Source organism: Oncorhynchus keta, chromosome 11 (assembly GCF_023373465.1).
Source record: "Oncorhynchus keta strain PuntledgeMale-10-30-2019 chromosome 11, Oket_V2, whole genome shotgun sequence".
NCBI lineage: Eukaryota > Metazoa > Chordata > Actinopteri > Salmoniformes > Salmonidae > Oncorhynchus > Oncorhynchus keta.
In genome coordinates, this window is record NC_068431.1 from 8,373,853 (window position 1) to 8,391,795 (window position 17,943).

At 41.2% G+C, this 17,943-nt stretch overlaps 1 protein-coding gene across 2 annotated transcripts in view; it reads right to left on the reverse strand.

Moving 5' to 3' along the window:
- The window catches only part of LOC118389758 (sarcoplasmic/endoplasmic reticulum calcium ATPase 1-like), a 118,458-nt gene that overhangs the window by 45,623 nt on the left and 54,892 nt on the right, over positions 1-17,943 (reverse strand). For both annotated transcript variants that reach the window (XM_052529366.1, XM_052529365.1), the window contains 4 exons: positions 9,452-9,537; positions 8,878-9,033; positions 8,514-8,655; positions 8,113-8,279 (listed from right to left, as the gene is read on the reverse strand). In XM_052529366.1, coding sequence (XP_052385326.1) covers positions 8,113-8,279; positions 8,514-8,655; positions 8,878-9,033; positions 9,452-9,537 — 551 coding nt within the window. The remainder of the gene's footprint in view (positions 1-8,112; positions 8,280-8,513; positions 8,656-8,877; positions 9,034-9,451; positions 9,538-17,943) is intronic.

A 17,943-nucleotide genomic window follows, 5' to 3' on the forward strand; every position in this document is an offset into this window, starting at 1 on the left:
TATATGATTAGTATATATAAACTAATATGAGTATATATATATATATGAGTATATATATATATAGTATATATATATATAGTATATATATATATGAGTATATATATATATGAGTATATATATATAGTATATATATATATATATGAGTATATATATAGACACACACACAAAGTCAGAAGTTTACATACACTTGAGCCAAATACATTTAAACTCTGTTTTCACAATTCCTGACATTTAATCCTAGTAAAAAAAAAAATCCATGTTTTAGGTCAGTTAGGATCACCACTTTATTTTAAGAATGTGAAATGTCAAAATAATAGAATAGAGAATTATTTATTTCAGCTTTTATTTATTTCATCACATTCCCAGTGGGTCAGAAGTTTGCATACAATTAGTATTTGGTAGCATTGCCTTTAAATGGTTGAACTTAGGCTACCCGAAACATTTGACCCTCCACAAGCTTCCCCACAAAAAGTTGGGTCAATTTTGTCCTATTCCTTCTGACAGAGCTGGTGTAACTGAGTCAGGTTTGTAGGCCTCCTTGCTCGCACACACTTTTCAGTTCTTCCCACAATTATTCTATAGGATTGAGGCCAGGGCTTAGTAATGGTGACTCCAATACCTTGACTTTGTTGTCCTTAAGCCATTTTGCCACAACTTTGGAAGCATGTTTGGGGTCATTGTCCATTTGGAAGACCCATTTGCGACCAAGCTTTAACTTCCTGACTAATGTCTTGAGATGTTGCTTCAATATATCCACATCATTTTCTGTCCTCATGAAGCCATCTATTTCATGAAATGCACCAGTCCCTCCTGCAGCAAAGCACCCCCACAACATGATGCTGCCACCCCTGTGTTTCACGGTTGGGATGGTGTTCTTCGGCTTGTAAGCCTCCCCCGTTTTCCTCCAAACATAACAATGGTCATTATGGCCAAACAGTTCTATTTTTGTTTCATCAGACCAGAGGACATTTCTCCAAAAAGTATGACCTTGGTCACCATGTGCAGTTGCAAACCGTAGTCTGGCGGTTTTGGAGCAGTGGCTTCTTCTCTGCTGAGCAGCCTTTCAGGTTATGTCGATGTAGGACTAGTTTCCAACGGATATAGATAGTTTTGTACCTTTTTCCTCCAGCATCTTCACAAAGTCCTTTGCTGTTGTTCTGGGATTGATTTGCACTTTTCGCACCAAAGTACGTTCATCTCTAGGAGACAGAATGCATCTCCTCCTGAGTGGTTTGATGGCTGCGTAGTCCCATGGTGTTTATACTTGGGTACTATTGTTTGTACAGATGAACGTGGTACCTTCAGACATTTGGAAATTGCTCCCAAGGATGAACCAGACTTGTGGAGGTCTACAATTATTTTCTGAGGTCTTGGCTGATTTATTTTGATTTTACCATGATGTCAAGCAAAGAGGCACTGAGTTTGAAGGTAGACCTTGAAATACATCCACAGGTACACCTCCAATTTACTTAATGATGTCAATTAGCCTATCAGAAGCTTCTAAAGCCATGACATCCTTTTCTGGAATTTCCCAAGCTGTTTAAAGGCACAGTCAACTTAGTGTATGTAAACTTCTGACCAACTGGAATTGTAATACAGTGAATTGTAAATGAAATAATCTGTCTAAACAATTGTTGGAAAAATTACTTGTGTCATGCACAAAGTAGTTGTCCTAACTGACTTGCCAAAACCCTGACCAGTTTATCGAACATGCTACCTTGTCCCAGACCTGCTGTTTTCGACTCTTTCTCTACCGCATCTGCTGTCTCCAAGCCAACTGACATTTACTCTTGAGGTGCTGACGTGTTGCACCCTTTACAACCACAGTGATTATTATTATTTGACCCTGCAGGTCATCTATGAACATTTGAACATCTTGGCCATGTTCTGTTATAATCTCCACCCGGCACAGCCAGAAGAGGACTGGCCACCCCTCATAGCCTGGTTCCTCTATTTCTTCCTAGGTTCTGGCGTTTCTAGATAGTTTTTTCCTAGTCACCGTGCTTCCACATCTACATTGCTTGCTGTTTGGGGTTTTAGGCTGGGTTTCTGTATATTACTTTGTGACATAGGCTAATGTAAAAAGGGCTTTATACATACATTTTATTGAATGTGCTGTTTATACACAGAATGATTTACAACACTGTATATGTGTTCTCTTTCCAAGGTGGAGATGACGGCTTTCTGGAGCTGGCCACTGTCTGTTACATGTGCAACGACCCCTCACTGGACTACAATGAGGTCAGTACTGACAACACAGACACAAACGTGGTGGCAGCGTAGCCTAGTGGTTAGAGCGTTGGACTAGTAACCGGAAGTGTTGCAAGTTCAAACCCCAGAGCTGACAAGGTACAAATCTGTCGTTCTACCCCTGAACAGGCAGTTAACCCACTGTTCCTAGACCAGTTAACCCACTGTTCCTAGACCAGTTAACCCACTGTTCCTAGGCAGTCATTGAAAATAAGAATTTGTTTTTAACTGACTTGACTAGTTAAATAAAAGGTCAAATAAAAAATTAAATGGGACAATATTTTTTATGTTCTACACCTTTCAGTTTTCTAATGAAATGCTTTCAATATTTGTATATGAAATCTAATTTATAGTTGGTTTGAGGTGAAGTTGGGAGAAATTAGAAATTGGGAGCCATTAACATTTTAGAATATTGTCCCATGTTCATTGATGGTCCTCAGCGAGCCCCATAGGGATATCCAAAGCCAAACCAATTTTACCATGGGCATTAACGATCAGGTTGCATACAGCTGTGCTCTGAATTGATGATTACATGTGTGCTGCCACACAGAGAACTAACAAGCCAAGGAAAATGGGAGTATGATTAAGTAGACTGAAATAGAAAAGGCAAACATTTTGCAAACTAAAGCTCTACAATTCCATGTCTGATCCTTGCCACTCGGACTGCAGTCTTGTAAACCCTGAAAATGACCTTATAAGGTCCCATCACTCCAAAACACAATGGAAATTCCCCCCTGGCCAACTGCTAGAACTGAGGAGAGAGAATGGCTTTCATTTATTTCAGAAACAACTTAATTCATTTCAGTCTCACCGAGATCAAATCTCTTTCGCAAGAGAGACTTGTACAGAATGGCAGCAGTAAGTCAGGGTCCGTTTCCCCTGTCATTCCAAAACTACAATGGGAAAACACTGCCCCACGGTGAGGACTGAGGAGGGAGAGTGGCTCTTTGTTAGAGGTCTTCACAGATCCACCTCTACACTAATACCCAAGACCCAATCTGAACGGGTCCAGATCCAGAATTCTAAATTAAGTCACACGTCTGGGTCAGATCTGATTGGGTCTTGGGTATGTGTGATTTTATCGGACTTATCCAGAAGGGCCGTACAGAGTGAGAAAAATATTATCATGTATACTTGCTTTTCATGAGAGTGGAGCTTGTTGTTGATGTTGGCCAATCATACAGTACCAGTCAAAAGTTTGGACACATACTCATTCCAGGGTTTTTCTTTATTTTTACTGTTTTCTACATTGTAGAATAATAGTGAAGACAAAACTATGAAATAACACATATGGTATCCTGTAGTAACCAAAAATAAAGTGTTAAACAAATCAATATATAATTTGAGATTCTTCAAAGTAGCCACCCTTTGTCTTGATGACAGCTTTGCACACTCTTGGCATTCTCTCAACCAGCTTCATGAGGTAGTCACCTGGAATGCATTTCAATTAACAGGTGTGCCTTGTTAAATGGTGGAATTTATTTCCTTCTTAATGCGTTTGAGCCAATCAGTTGTGTTGTGACAAGGTAGGGGTGGTATACAGAAGATAGCCCTACTAGGTAAAAGACCAAATCCATATTATGGCAAGAACAGCTCAGATAAGCAAAGAGAAATGACAGTCCATCATTGATTTACGGAACATTTCAAGAACTTTGAAAGTTCCTTCATATTCAGTTGCAAAAACCATCAAGCGTTATGATGAAACTGGCTCTCATGAGGACCGTCACAAGAAAGGAAGAACTAGAGTTACCTCTGCTGCAGAGGATAAGTTAGAGTTACCAGCCTCAGAAATTGCAGCCCAAATAAATGCTTCACATAGTTCAAGTAACAGACACAAATGAACTGTTCAGCGACTGTGTGAATCAACCCTTTATGGACTAATTGCTACAACGAAACCACTACCAAAAGACACCGTGACGGTCTACTAGGTTTTGCTGCTTGCTTCCTGCAGGAGATTGGTGGAGTAGGAGAGGTGGGCAGAAGGGTCGTCAGTGCTGATGGGGCACACCTGTGAAAGCTCAGCTGCTTGGGTCAAGACAGGTGGAAATCTGTCCTTTGGTCTGAGGTCCAAATTTGAGATTTTTGGATTCAACTGCCCTGTCTTTGTGAACGGAAAATCTATGCATGTGTGATTCCCACCGTGAAGCATGGAGGAGGTGGTGTGATGGTGTGGCGATGCTTTGCTGGCGATTTATCTAGAATTCAAGGCACACTTAACCAGCATGGCTACCACAGCATTCTGCAACGATACACCATCCCATCTAGTTTGTGCTTATTGGGACTATCATTTGTTTTCAACAGAACAATGACCCAAAACAAACCTCCAAGCTATGTAAGGGGTTTTGACGAAGAAGGAGAGTGAAGGTCCTGGCCTCCACAATCATCTGACCTCAACCCAATTGAGATGGTTTTTGATGAGTTGGACCGCAGACTGAAGGAAAAGCAGCCAACAAGTGCTCAGGATACGTAGGAACTCCTTCAAGACTGTTAGAAAAGCATTACAAGGTAAGCTGGTTGAGAGAAAGCCAAGAGTGTGCAAAGCTGTCAGCGTGGCTAAGGGTGGGTACTTTGAAGAATTTATTATTATTATATTATTAATTTAAAATATATTTTGATATTTTTAACACTTCCATGTGTTATTTCATAGTTTTGATGACTTTTATTCTACAATGTAGAAAATTATCAGCTTAATAAAGTACATTAACTTAAAATTACTTTTGTGACGCCTCCCTCACTCGGAAAAGCTCTAGTTGTCCCCAGGTCCGTTTGGAACAGGTCTCTATATTAAGAGAAAAAAAAATGCATATCGGGTCCGGGTGAGAAAGCCCAAGGTCCATTTCGAAACGGTCCTTTTTGGACCCGTGAGGAGCTCTACTCTGTGTTTCCCTGTAACTAAGCAAATATAGCCTGGGCCCAGAGAGTAAATATTTACCAGAGAGAGCAGAGTAGGGTTGAGTCCCAAATGGATCGATATATAGTGCACTGCTTTTGATAAGAGCCAATAGGGTCAAAACAAAAGGAGTGCACTATATAGGGAGCCATTTGGGATCCAACCCAGGTCTCTCCAGCATCCAGGCAGCCATGTTCCCAGGCAGGCAGGGAGGGACCAGGGATAGCTATTAGCTCAGCTCAGGGAGATTACCCTGTTCTGATATACTCTCACAGGACAGGAGGGAACTCCCTCTCTCGTTCCATGCTGCTGATGATGACAGTTGGTACACTATGTCAACAGCATGTCAACACTTCTATCAAAAACAAGTAGTGCAGAGGTCAATCTCTCCTCTACTTTGAGCCATGAACGATTTACAAATCAAATGTTATTTGTCACATGCACCGAATATAACCAGTGTTTACTTACATGTTTACATGTTTACTTACAAGCTTACTTGCACCAACAATGCATTTTAAAGAAACTATAAGTAAAAAATAAAATCAATAAATCAATAACGAGGCTATATACAGGTGGTACCAAGTCAATGTGTGGAGGTACAGGTTAGTCGAGGTACATGCATATTATTAATGTTAGCTCTGTGTATATTTAAGGGCCAGCCGTGCTGCCCTGTTCTGAGCCAATTGTAATTTTCCAAGGTCCCTCTTTGTGGCACCTGACCACACAAATGAACAGTAGTCCAGGTGCGACAAAACTAGGGCCTGTAGGACCTGCCTTGTTGATAGTGTTGCTAAAAAGGCAGAGCATCACTTTATTATAGACAGACTTCTCCCCATCTTAGTTACTGTTGTATCAATATGTTTTGACCATGAAAGTTTACAATCCAGGGTTACTCCAAGTAGTTTAGTCTCCTAAACTTATTAAATAACCACATTATTCATTACAAGATTTAGTTGAGGTTTAGTGAATGATTTGTGCCAAATACAATGCTTTTAGTTTTTCAAATATTTAGGACTAACTTATTCCTTGCCACCGATGCTGAAACTAACTGCAGCTCTTTGTTAAGTGTTGCAGTGATATCACTCGCTGTAGTAGCTGATGTGTATAGTGTTGAGTCATCCACATACATAGACACACTGGTTTTACTCAAGGCCAATGGTAGCTAAAGATTGAAGAAAGGGGCCTGGACATCTGCCCTGGGGAATTCCTGATTCTACCTGGATTATGTTGGAGAGGCTTCCATTAAAGAACACCCTCTGTGTTATGTTAGACTCTTGATCCACAATATAGCAAGGAGTGTAAAGCCATAACACATGTTTTTCCATCAGCGGTCTATGATCAATAATGTCAAAAGCCGCACTGAAGTCTAGTAAAACAGCTCCCACAATCTATTCATCATAAATTTCTCTCAGCCAATCAGTCATTTGTGTAAGTGCCGTGCTTGTTGAATGTCCTTCCCTAAAAGCATAAAGTCTTGTCAATTTATTTACAGTAAAATATTTTTTTCAAAAAGTTTGTCTGATTGGTCGGCTATTTGAGCCAGTAAAGGGGGCTTTACTATTCTTGGGTGGCGGAATGACTTTGCTTCCCTTAACTCTGGGGGCAGACACTTTCTATCAGGCTTAGATTGAAGATATGGCAAATAGGAGTGGTAATATCATCTGCTATTATTATCCTCAGTAATTTTCCATCCAAGTAATTCTCTACCCAAGTAGTCAGTCCCCGGTGGCTTGTCAATGTTGATAGACAACACATTTTTTTCACCTCTTCCACACTCACTTTATGGAAATCAAAATTACAATACTCGTCTTTCATAATTTGATCAGTTACATTTGTATGTGCAGTGTCAGCGTTTGTTTCTGGCATGTCATGCCTAAATTTACTAATCTTACCAATGACCTCTGGCCAGCATGTACAGTTGATGTTCAAAAAGGTTAAATGAGAAACAGTTTGGCCCTTCTCAGAGTTGAAAGGTCAGGTGTGAGCGTAAGAGTGTGTGTGTGTTAGGTAGGGTGTCAGCCAGATCCTGCTCCAGAGGATAAATGGAAGCCAAGACAAACATTGATCCTGGCATTTCCTCTATGGTGGAGCGCACACACACACACACACACACACACACACACACACACACACACACACACACACACACACACACACACACACACACACACAACACACACACACACACACACACACAGACAGAGACACACAGAGACAGAGATTGTGTGGAGGGGAACACGATGGGCTGGTTGATTCCAAAAGAGTGGCAATATGGGTGTCAGAGTGTGTGGTCTTAGTTTCTGTACGTAAAGGTGTCTAAGGGGTATTCAGCAGCAGCTTCCTGCCTGGCGGCTGTCTGTGCCTGGCTCTCTCAGGGTGAGCAAGAGGGCCATGTACAACTGTTGTCTACAGCTCAGAGTGGTGCTGCCAACCTGCCCTGGCTAGCTCTCAAAAGGCTGGCTGAGGACTGGAAACATTACAACACCACAGGGATTTTCCATTACGACTAACCCCACCTGTTCTCCGTCCAAAATCTCTGTCAGTGTGTGTGTGTGCGTGTATATACATATACACGTGTGTCTCTGTGTGTGTGACTGGAGGCTTTCCAAGGAAACTCCCAGTATGAAGGAAGTGTCAATCCTGTATGACGATATGAAGGTACAGTACACTGCTTTGGGTTCTTTCTGGACTGGAACTAAATAGACTGGGCCGACACAACAAAAACGGACACAACATCCACTACAACGACATGTAGCCTAGAGGTTAGATATGTCTGCAACCAAAGGGTTGTTGGCCCGAATCCAAAGACCGATAGGGAAAAAAAGTGTGGGTATCCCATGTGCCATCTCCTGCTTTTGTGCCCTTGAGAAAGACACTTAACCCTTCACCTTCTTATTGATGTACGTGCACAGCCGTAAGTCACACTAATGTTACAGTCCACAGGAAACCATTCCCAGACATTCCCAGGTTACCTTGCAGACAGACATCTGGTTAGTGGTGAGGGTGCCGGTCTTGTCGGAGCAGATGACGGAGGTGCAGCCCAGGGTCTCCACCGAGGGCAGGCTGCGGACGATGGCGTTCTTCTTGGCCATGCGGCGGGTTCCCAGCGCCAGGCAAGTGGTGATCACAGCAGGTAGACCTGAGGACGACAGTTGTCGTAAAGAGTGGCAGGATTGGATCAGGCGGAGAGACACAAACAGCATAGGATAATTCATTATATTGTTTATATGGAATTTGGAGTGAGTGAGAGAGTGGCAGGATTGGATCAGGCGGAGAGACACGAACAGCATAGGATAATTCATTATATTGTTTATATGGAATTTGGAGTGAGTGAGAGAGTGGCAGAGGGATGGATAAAACTGCTCCCACATACCCTCAGGGATGGCAGCCACAGCCAGGGCCACAGCAATCTTGAAGTAGTAGATGGCCCCCCGCATCCAGGACCCCCCGTGGACGGGGTCACTAAAATGGCCGATGTTAATGATCCAGACGGCCACGCAGATCAGGGAGATGACCTTGGAATGTTCAAAGTTCAAAACGTTGTTTGTTTGTTTTTTGGGCTAAAAAAAAAATGTGACTTTTGTTTTCTGCTTGCAGTCATATGGCTCATACACAGCACATAACACACAGACCAAAAACAGAAAACAGACAAAAAAAAACTAACAGAAAACAGTGTAGATAAGATAGCACAAAGCATAAATAAATACATTTCAATTATCATCATCCTAAAACCCAACCTTGGAGAGCTGCTCTCCGAACTCGTCCAGTTTCTGCTGCAGGGGGGTCTTCTCCTGCTCTGTGGCTGCCATTTGGTTCCTGATCTTACCGATCTCTGTGGATACACCAGTGGAGACCACAATGCCGATGGCTCGCCCCGCAGCGATGTTGGTGCCCTGAGGAGGAGGAGCAAGAGTATAAGGGAGAGGTCAGTGTAACATTGAATTCAAACCATGCATTTTGCATCCATATAGGACCAGCAATTGCTACTTTCAACTAAATCTTGTTCAGGTTTGACATTTAAAAGAGATGGTTCTACAGACGTGGTCAGCAGATATAATCTGGGTGACATCTGAAAGGCCCAGTGCAGTCAGAAATGTGATTTTCCTGTGTTTTATATACATTTATACACTGTGAGGTTGGAATAATACTGTGAAATTGAGAAAAATGATAATAATGCCCTTTTAGTGTAAGAGCTTCACCCCCCCCTGGAGGAATGCAGCAGGCTGAGACCAGAACAAAGCCATGTGTTTATCTGTGTGAGAGTAAGAAGTGCAAGCAGAGCTGGTGCCAAACAGGAAGTATAGTTCTTACAGAAAACAGCATGTTCTTCTTGTCTTGATTGACAGCTCTGGGGTCAGGGACGGGGTCGGTGTGTTTGATCACTGACACAGATTCGCCTGTAGAGACGGATTAGTACACACTTACATAAGATCCTACAAGCCATTAACACTACGAGGATGTTGTAGGTCTTCATAGCAGATTTTGAAAAGGCGTTTGATTAAAGTACATTTAGAATGTATATATAATTGCCTGGATTACTCTAATTTTGGTGAATCTCCACACTAGTGGTTAGAGCGTTGGACTAGTAACCGGAAGGTTGCAAGTTCAAACCCCCGAGCTGACAAGGTACAAATCTGTCGTTCTGCCCCTGAACAGGCAGTTAACCCACTGTTCCTAGGCCGTCATTGAAAATAAGAATTTGTTCTGAACTGACTTGCCTAGTTAAATAAAGGTTATTGAGCTTTTAAGATGAGTAAAACAAGGTTGTCCGTTGTCTCCATATCTATTTATCAAGGCCATGGAAATGCAAGCTATTAAAATTAGATCCAACAAGAATATCAAGGAGTTAGAAATCCAGGGGATAAAGACAGTGTCAATGTATGCCAATGACGGAATTATTTTTCTCAAGTCCGCAATCTGGATCCCTGCGGAGAAGATACTGATCACATTTCTAGACTCTCTGGATTAAAACCGAATTATGACAAGTGTACCATATAAAAATGTGTGAATGTTGAAGTAGACATATTCACATCTCAAAAAATATAAATCAATTTACCACAATTAATTTCAATAAAGTTTTAATAGACAAGATTCTGCAAACATGGAGAGGTAAATGCTTGTCTATTTATGGAATAAAAAAATCACATTGATTGTCTCCAAATGACTCATTTCTTAAAATCATGAGCAATTTTTATTGTTTATTTGGAATGCTAAACCAGACAAAATTAAAATGTGCCTATTTATATAATGAATATGAGTTTGGGGGGCTAAAATGATGAAATATTATAGCTTTAAACCACTCACTAAAAGTTTCACTCATACATAAGTTATACTTGAACCCAAAATTAAGGATGGCTCTTCCTTCGTTCAAAAATGGCCTTTTTGCCTTTATACAGATTTCAACTTCTCATTTCCGAGTAATTGAAAATTAAAATGTGTTTAAAGTATTGCCCTTTCTTAAATAAGCCATACAAAGCTACAATTTTAGTTTTATCCTCCAGAAAAAACAGAACAAATATTATGTTTATTAAATTAAACTCAAATTACACTGACATTTTGTTTTATTATATTTACAGTTGAAGTCAGAAGTTTACATACAGGAGGTTGAGTCTTAAAACTTGTTTTCAGCAACTCCACTAAGGCGTTTGTTAACAAACATAGTTTTGGCAATGTTAGGACATATACTTTGTGCATGACACAAGTAATTTTTCCAACAATTGTTGACAAATTATTTCACTTATTCACTGTATCACAATTCCAGTGGGTCAGAAGTTTACATACACTAAGTTGACTGTACCTTTAACAGCTTGGAAAATTCCAGAAAATTATGTATTGGCTTTAGAAGCTTCTGATAGAATAATTGACGTAATTTGAGTCCTGGAGGTGTACCTGTGATGTATTTCATAGCCTACTTTCAAACCCAGTGCCTGTGTGGTTGACATCATGGGAAATACATGAAATAAAATCAGCCAAGACCTCAGAAACAAAATTGTAGACCTCCACAAGTCTGGTTCATGTTGGGAGCAATTTGCAAACGCCTGACGGTACCACATTCATCTGTAAAAACAATAGTACGTAAGTATAAACACCATGGGACCACGCAGCCGTCATACTGCTCAGGAAGGAGACATGTTTGACTCCTAGAGATGAACGTAGTTTGGGTGAAAGTGCAAATCAATCCCAAAATAACAACTAAGGACCTTGTGTAGATGCTGGAGTATAAAAGTATCTATATTCACAGTAAAACGAGTCCTATATTGACATATCCTGAAAGGCTTCTCAGCAAGGAAGAAGCCACTGCTCCAAAACCGCCATAAAAAAGCCAGACTACAGTTTGTAACTGCACATGGTGACCAAGGTCATACTTTTTGGAGAAATGTCCTCTGGTCTGATGAAACAAAAATAGGACTGATTGGCCATAAAGACCATCGTTATGTTTGGAAAAACGGGGGATGCTTGTAGGAAGAACACCATCCCAACCGTGAAGCACGTGGGTGGCAGCATCATGTTGTGGGGGGTGCTTTGCTGCAGGAGGGACTGGTGCACTTCACAAAATAGATGGCATCATGAGGACAGAAAATGTGGATATATTACGAAGCAACATCTCAAGACATCAGTCAGGAAGTTAAAGCTTGGTCACAAATGCATCTTCCAAATGGACAATGACCCCAAACATGCTTCCAAAGTTGTGGCAAAAGGGCTTAAGGACAACAAAGTCAAGGTATGAGTGGCCATCAAAGCCCTGACCTCAATCCTATAGAAAATGTGTGGGCAGACCTGAAAAAGTGTTGGAGCAAGGAGGCCTACAAACCTGACTCAGTTACACCAGCTCTGTCAGGAGGAATGGGACAAAATTCATGTTATTGTGGGAAGCTTGTGGCTACCCAAAACGTTTGCAAGTTAACCAATTTAAATGTTGTGCTACAAAATGCTAATTGAGTGTATGTAAACGTGTGACCCACTGGGAATGTGATTGAAATAGAAGCTGAAATAAATAAGCTGTTCCTATTATTCTGACATTTCACATTCTTAAAAACAAGCATGTTGACCTAGGACAGGGAATTTTTAGTAGCATTAAATGTCAGGAATTGTGAAAAACTGAGTTTAAATGTATTTGGCATGTTTATGTAAACTTCTGCACTTCAACTGTATTAATGATATTATGAATAGAAACGGAGGATTTGTCACATGCAGTTATCGAAAATATCATGTTTACCCAATCCAAATTTACAACCATGTTGCAGCACAACCACAAAAACAGAGGAGGCAAGTGGAAAAGAGAAGGTAGGGAACTTGTTTGCAGTTAGAAATTGGCTGAAAGGAACTGGCATAAACAGAAAAATATACCAGTTTCATCTGAAGACAAAAATGTTGACAGCTACGCCATACAGGTTGCAAAAGAAATGGGAGATCTTACCAATTTCATAGCATATGTTTTGCGATGTACAAAAAAAAAACTACACTTGATTCAACACAGAGTTTTCCAATTTAAATTATTATATACAATTCTTGCCACCAACAGAATGCTATATACTGTATATGGGTCATACAACAATCTCAGCTCTGTAGATTGTGCTACGAAGGTACAGAATCAATAGATCATTTATTCTGGCATTGCCCCATAGCTGGTTTCTGGTCACAGGTTCAGGAATGTTTAAAAAAAATTAGAACATACGCACTTAAATGAACCAGGTACAACTAGCAGTGTTGGGCAATTTGGAAAGCCATCGTCAGCCAAAAATGTAATAATCAAATTACTTGTCGGAAAGGTTTTCATCCATTTCACAATCTGTGGATAATATATGATTAGAAAGGTAAAAAAAAAAGTTGTAAAACATCACAGCACAATTGAAAAATATATGGCACATGGAAACCAAACGAGGCTGGTCTATGGTGATAGATGGGATGGGATGAGAGTGGCTGAGGGGCGGGATTAAAGAGCTGAGGTCTATGGCGATAGGTGGGAGGGGCTGAGAGGTGGGATTAAAGAGCTGAGGTCTATTGTGATAGGTGGGATTAAAGAGTTTGTTTGGTAATGTATTATGGTTATGTGACTGCTTTATATAAAAGTACCATGTAGCATGTTGTATGTATGTATGTATGTATGTATGTATGTATGTATGTATGTATGTATGTATGTATGTATGTATGCATGCACGTATGTACAGTATGTACTGTATGTATGTATGTACGTACGCATGTACGTATGTACTGTATGTACTGTATGTACTGTATGTATGTATGTATGGTAGCATGTTGTATGTATGTATGTATGTATGGTACGTATGTATGTATGGCATGTATGTACGTATGTATGTATGGTACGTATGTATGTATGTATGTATGTATGTATGTATGTATGTATGTATGTATGTATGTATGTATGTATGTATGTATGTATGTATGTATGTATGTATGTAGCAAAAATGTTGCTATAAAAAATGAAGATATTTGTCCTCCAAAGAGGGGGTGGGGGAGCGGTTTAAAAAAACATGTTGTCAGTGACAATACGAGCATGTTGTAGGTGACAATACGAGCATGTTGTAGGTAACAATACGAGCATGTTGTCGGTAACAATACGAGCATGTTGTCGGTAACAATACGAGCATGTTGTCGGTGACAATACGAGCATGTTGTCGGTAACAATACGAGCATGTTGTAGGGGACAATACGAGCATGTTGTAGGTAACAATACGAGCATGTTGTCGGTAACAATACGAGCATGTTGTCGGTAACAATACGAGCATGTTGTCGGTGACAATACGAGCATGTTGTAGGGGACAATACGAGCATGTTGTCAGGTAACAATACGAGCATGTTGTCGGTGACAATACGAGCATGTTGTAGGGGACAATACGAGCATGTTGTAGGTAACAATACGAGCATGTTGTCGGTAACAATACGAGCATGTTGTCGGTGACAATACGAGCATGTTGTCGGTGACAATACGAGCATGTTGTATCGGTAGCAATACGAGCATGTTGTCGGTGACAATACGAGCATGTTGTCGGTAACAATACGAGCATGTTGTAGGTAACAATACGAGCATGTTGTAGGTATCAATACGAGCATGTTGTAGGTAACAATACGAGCATGTTGTAGGTAACAATACGAGCATGTTATCGGTAACAATACGAGCATGTTGTCGGTGACAATACGAGCATGTTGTCGGTACGAGCATGTTGTCGGTACGAGCATGTTGTAGGTACGAGCATGTTGTCGGTACGAGCATGTTGTAGGTAACAATACGAGCATGTTGTAGGACAATACGAGCATGTTGTAGGGGACAATACAAGCATGTTGTCAGTAACAATACGAGCATGTTGTCGGTAACAATACGAGCATGTTGTCAGTAACAATACGAGCATGTTGTCGGTACGAGCATGTTGTCGGTACGAGCATGTTGTAGGTAACAATACGAGCATGTTGTCGGTAACAGTACGAGCATGTTGTCAGTAACAATGCGAGCATGTTGTCATGTAACAATACGAGCATGTTGTCGGTAACAATATGAGCATGTTGTAGGTACAATACGAGCATGTTGTAGGTAACAATACGAGCATGTTGTAGGTACAATACGAGCATGTTGTCGGTAACAATACGAGCATGTTGTCGGTGACAATACGAGCATGTTGTCGGTAACAGAGCATGTTGTCGGTACGAGCATGTTGTCGGTACGAGCATGTTGTAGGTAACAATACGAGCATGTTGTCGGTAACAATACGAGCATGTTGTAGGTACGAGCATGTTGTCGGTAACAATACGAGCATGTTGTAGGTGACAATACGAGCATGTTGTAGGTAACAATACGAGCATGTTGTCGGTAACAGTACGAGCATGTTGTCGGTACGAGCATGTTGTAGGTGACAATACGAGCATGTTGTCGGTAACAGTACGAGCATGTTGTAGGTAACAATGCGAGCATGTTGTCAGTAACAATACGAGCATGTTGTCGGTAACAATACGAGCATGTTGTCGGTAACAATACGAGCATGTTGTAGGTAACAATACGAGCATGTTGTCAGGTAACAATATGAGCATGTTGTCAGTAACAATACGAGCATGTTGTCGGTAACAATACGAGCATGTTGTCGGTAACAATACGAGCATGTTGTAGGTAACAATACGAGCATGTTGTCAGTAACAATACGAGCATGTTGTCGGTAACAATACGAGCATGTTGTCGGTAACAATACGAGCATGTTGTCGGTAACAATACGAGCATGTTGTCGGTAACAGTACGAGCATGTTGTCGGTAACAATACGAGCATGTTGTCGGTAACAATACGAGCATGTTGTCGGTAACAATACGAGCATGTTGTCGGTAACAATACGAGCATGTTGTCGGTGACAATACGAGCATGTTGTAGGTGACAATACGAGCATGTTGTAGGTAACAATACGAGCATGTTGTCGGTAACAATACGAGCATGTTGTCGGTAACAATACGAGCATGTTGTCGGTAACAATACGAGCATGTTGTCGGTAACAATACGAGCATGTTGTCGGTGACAATACGAGCATGTTGTCGGTAACAATACGAGCATGTTGTAGGTGACAATACGAGCATGTTGTAGGTAACAATACGAGCATGTTGTAGGTAACAATATGAGCATGTTATAACAATACGAGCATGTTGTCGGTAACAATACGAGCATGTTGTAGGTAACAATACGAGCATGTTGTAGGTAACAATACGAGCATGTTGTAGGTAACAATACGAGCATGTTGTAGGTACAATACGAGCATGTTGTCGGTAACAATACGAGCATGTTGTCGGTGACAATACGAGCATGTTGTCGGTGACAATACGAGCATGTTGTCGGTACGAGCATGTTGTCGGTAACAATACGAGCATGTTGTAGGTGACAATACGAGCATGTTGTCGGTAACAATACGAGCATGTTGTAGGTAACAATACGAGCATGTTGTAGGTAACAATACGAGCATGTTGTCGGTAACAATACGAGCATGTTGTCGGTGACAATACGAGCATGTTGTGTACGAGCATGTTGTCGGGTACGAGCATGTTGTCGGTATGTTGTCGAGCATGTTGTAGGTGACAATACGAGCATGTTGTCGGTAACAATACGAGCATGTTGTAGGTAACAATACGAGCATGTTGTCGGTAACAATACGAGCATGTTGTCGGTAACAATACGAGCATGTTGTCGGTAACAATACGAGCATGTTGTCGGTAACAATACGAGCATGTTGTCGGTAACAATACGAGCATGTTGTCAGTAACAATACGAGCATGTTGTCGGTAACAATACGAGCATGTTGTCGGTGACAATACGAGCATGTTGTCGGTGACAATACGAGCATGTTGTCGGTGACAATACGAGCATGTTGTAGGTGACAATACGAGCATGTTGTCGGTGACAATACGAGCATGTTGTCGGTGACAATACGAGCATGTTGTCGGTGACAATACGAGCATGTTGTCGGTGACAATACGAGCATGTTGTCGGTAACAATACGAGCATGTTGTCGGTGACAATACGAGCATGTTGTAGGGGACAATACGAGCATGTTGTCGGTAACAATACGAGCATGTTGTCGGTGACAATACGAGCATGTTGTCGGTAACAATACGAGCATGTTGTCGGTAACGAGCATGTTGTCGGTGACAATACGAGCATGTTGTCGGTAACAATACGAGCATGTTGTCGGTAACAATACGAGCATGTTGTCGGTAACAATACGAGCATGTTGTCGGTAACAATACGAGCATGTTGTCGGTAACAATACGAGCATGTTGTAGGTGACAATACGAGCATGTTGTCGAGGTAACAATACGAGCATGTTGTAGGTAACAATACGAGCATGTTGTCGGTGACAATACGAGCATGTTGTCGGTAACAATACGAGCATGTTGTAGGTAACAGTACGAGCATGTTGTAGGTAACAATACGAGCATGTTGTCGGTAACAGTACGAGCATGTTGTCGGTGACAACAGTACGAGCATGTTGTAGGTGACAATACGAGCATGTTGTCGGTAACAATACGAGCATGTTGTCGGTAACAATACGAGCATGTTGTCGGTAACAGTACGAGCATGTTGTCGGTAACAATACGAGCATGTTGTAGGTAACAGTACGAGCATGTTGTCAGGTAACAATACGAGCATGTTGTAGGTAACAATACGAGCATGTTGTAGGTGACAATACGAGCATGTTGTAGGTAACAATACGAGCATGTTGTAGGTAACAATACGAGCATGTTGTAGGTAACAATACGAGCATGTTGTAGGTAACAATACGAGCATGTTGTAGGTGACAATACGAGCATGTTGTCGGTAACAATACGAGCATGTTGTAGGTAACAATACGAGCATGTTGTAGGTAACAATACGAGCATGTTGTCGGTAACAATACGAGCATGTTGTAGGTAACAATACGAGCATGTTGTCGGTAACAATACGAGCATGTTGTCAGTAACAATACGAGCATGTTGTCAGGTAACAATACGAGCATGTTGTCGGTAACAATACGAGCATGTTGTCAGTAACAATACGAGCATGTTGTCGGTAACAATACGAGCATGTTGTCGGTAACAATACGAGCATGTTGTCGGTGACATGTTGTAGGTAACGAGCATGTTGTCGGTAACAATACGAGCATGTTGTCGGTAACAGTACGAGCATGTTGTCGGTAACAATACGAGCATGTTGTCGGTAACAGTACGAGCATGTTGTCGGTAACAATACGAGCATGTTGTCGGTAACAATACGAGCATGTTGTCGGTAACAATACGAGCATGTTGTCGGTGACAATACGAGCATGTTGTCGGTAACAAT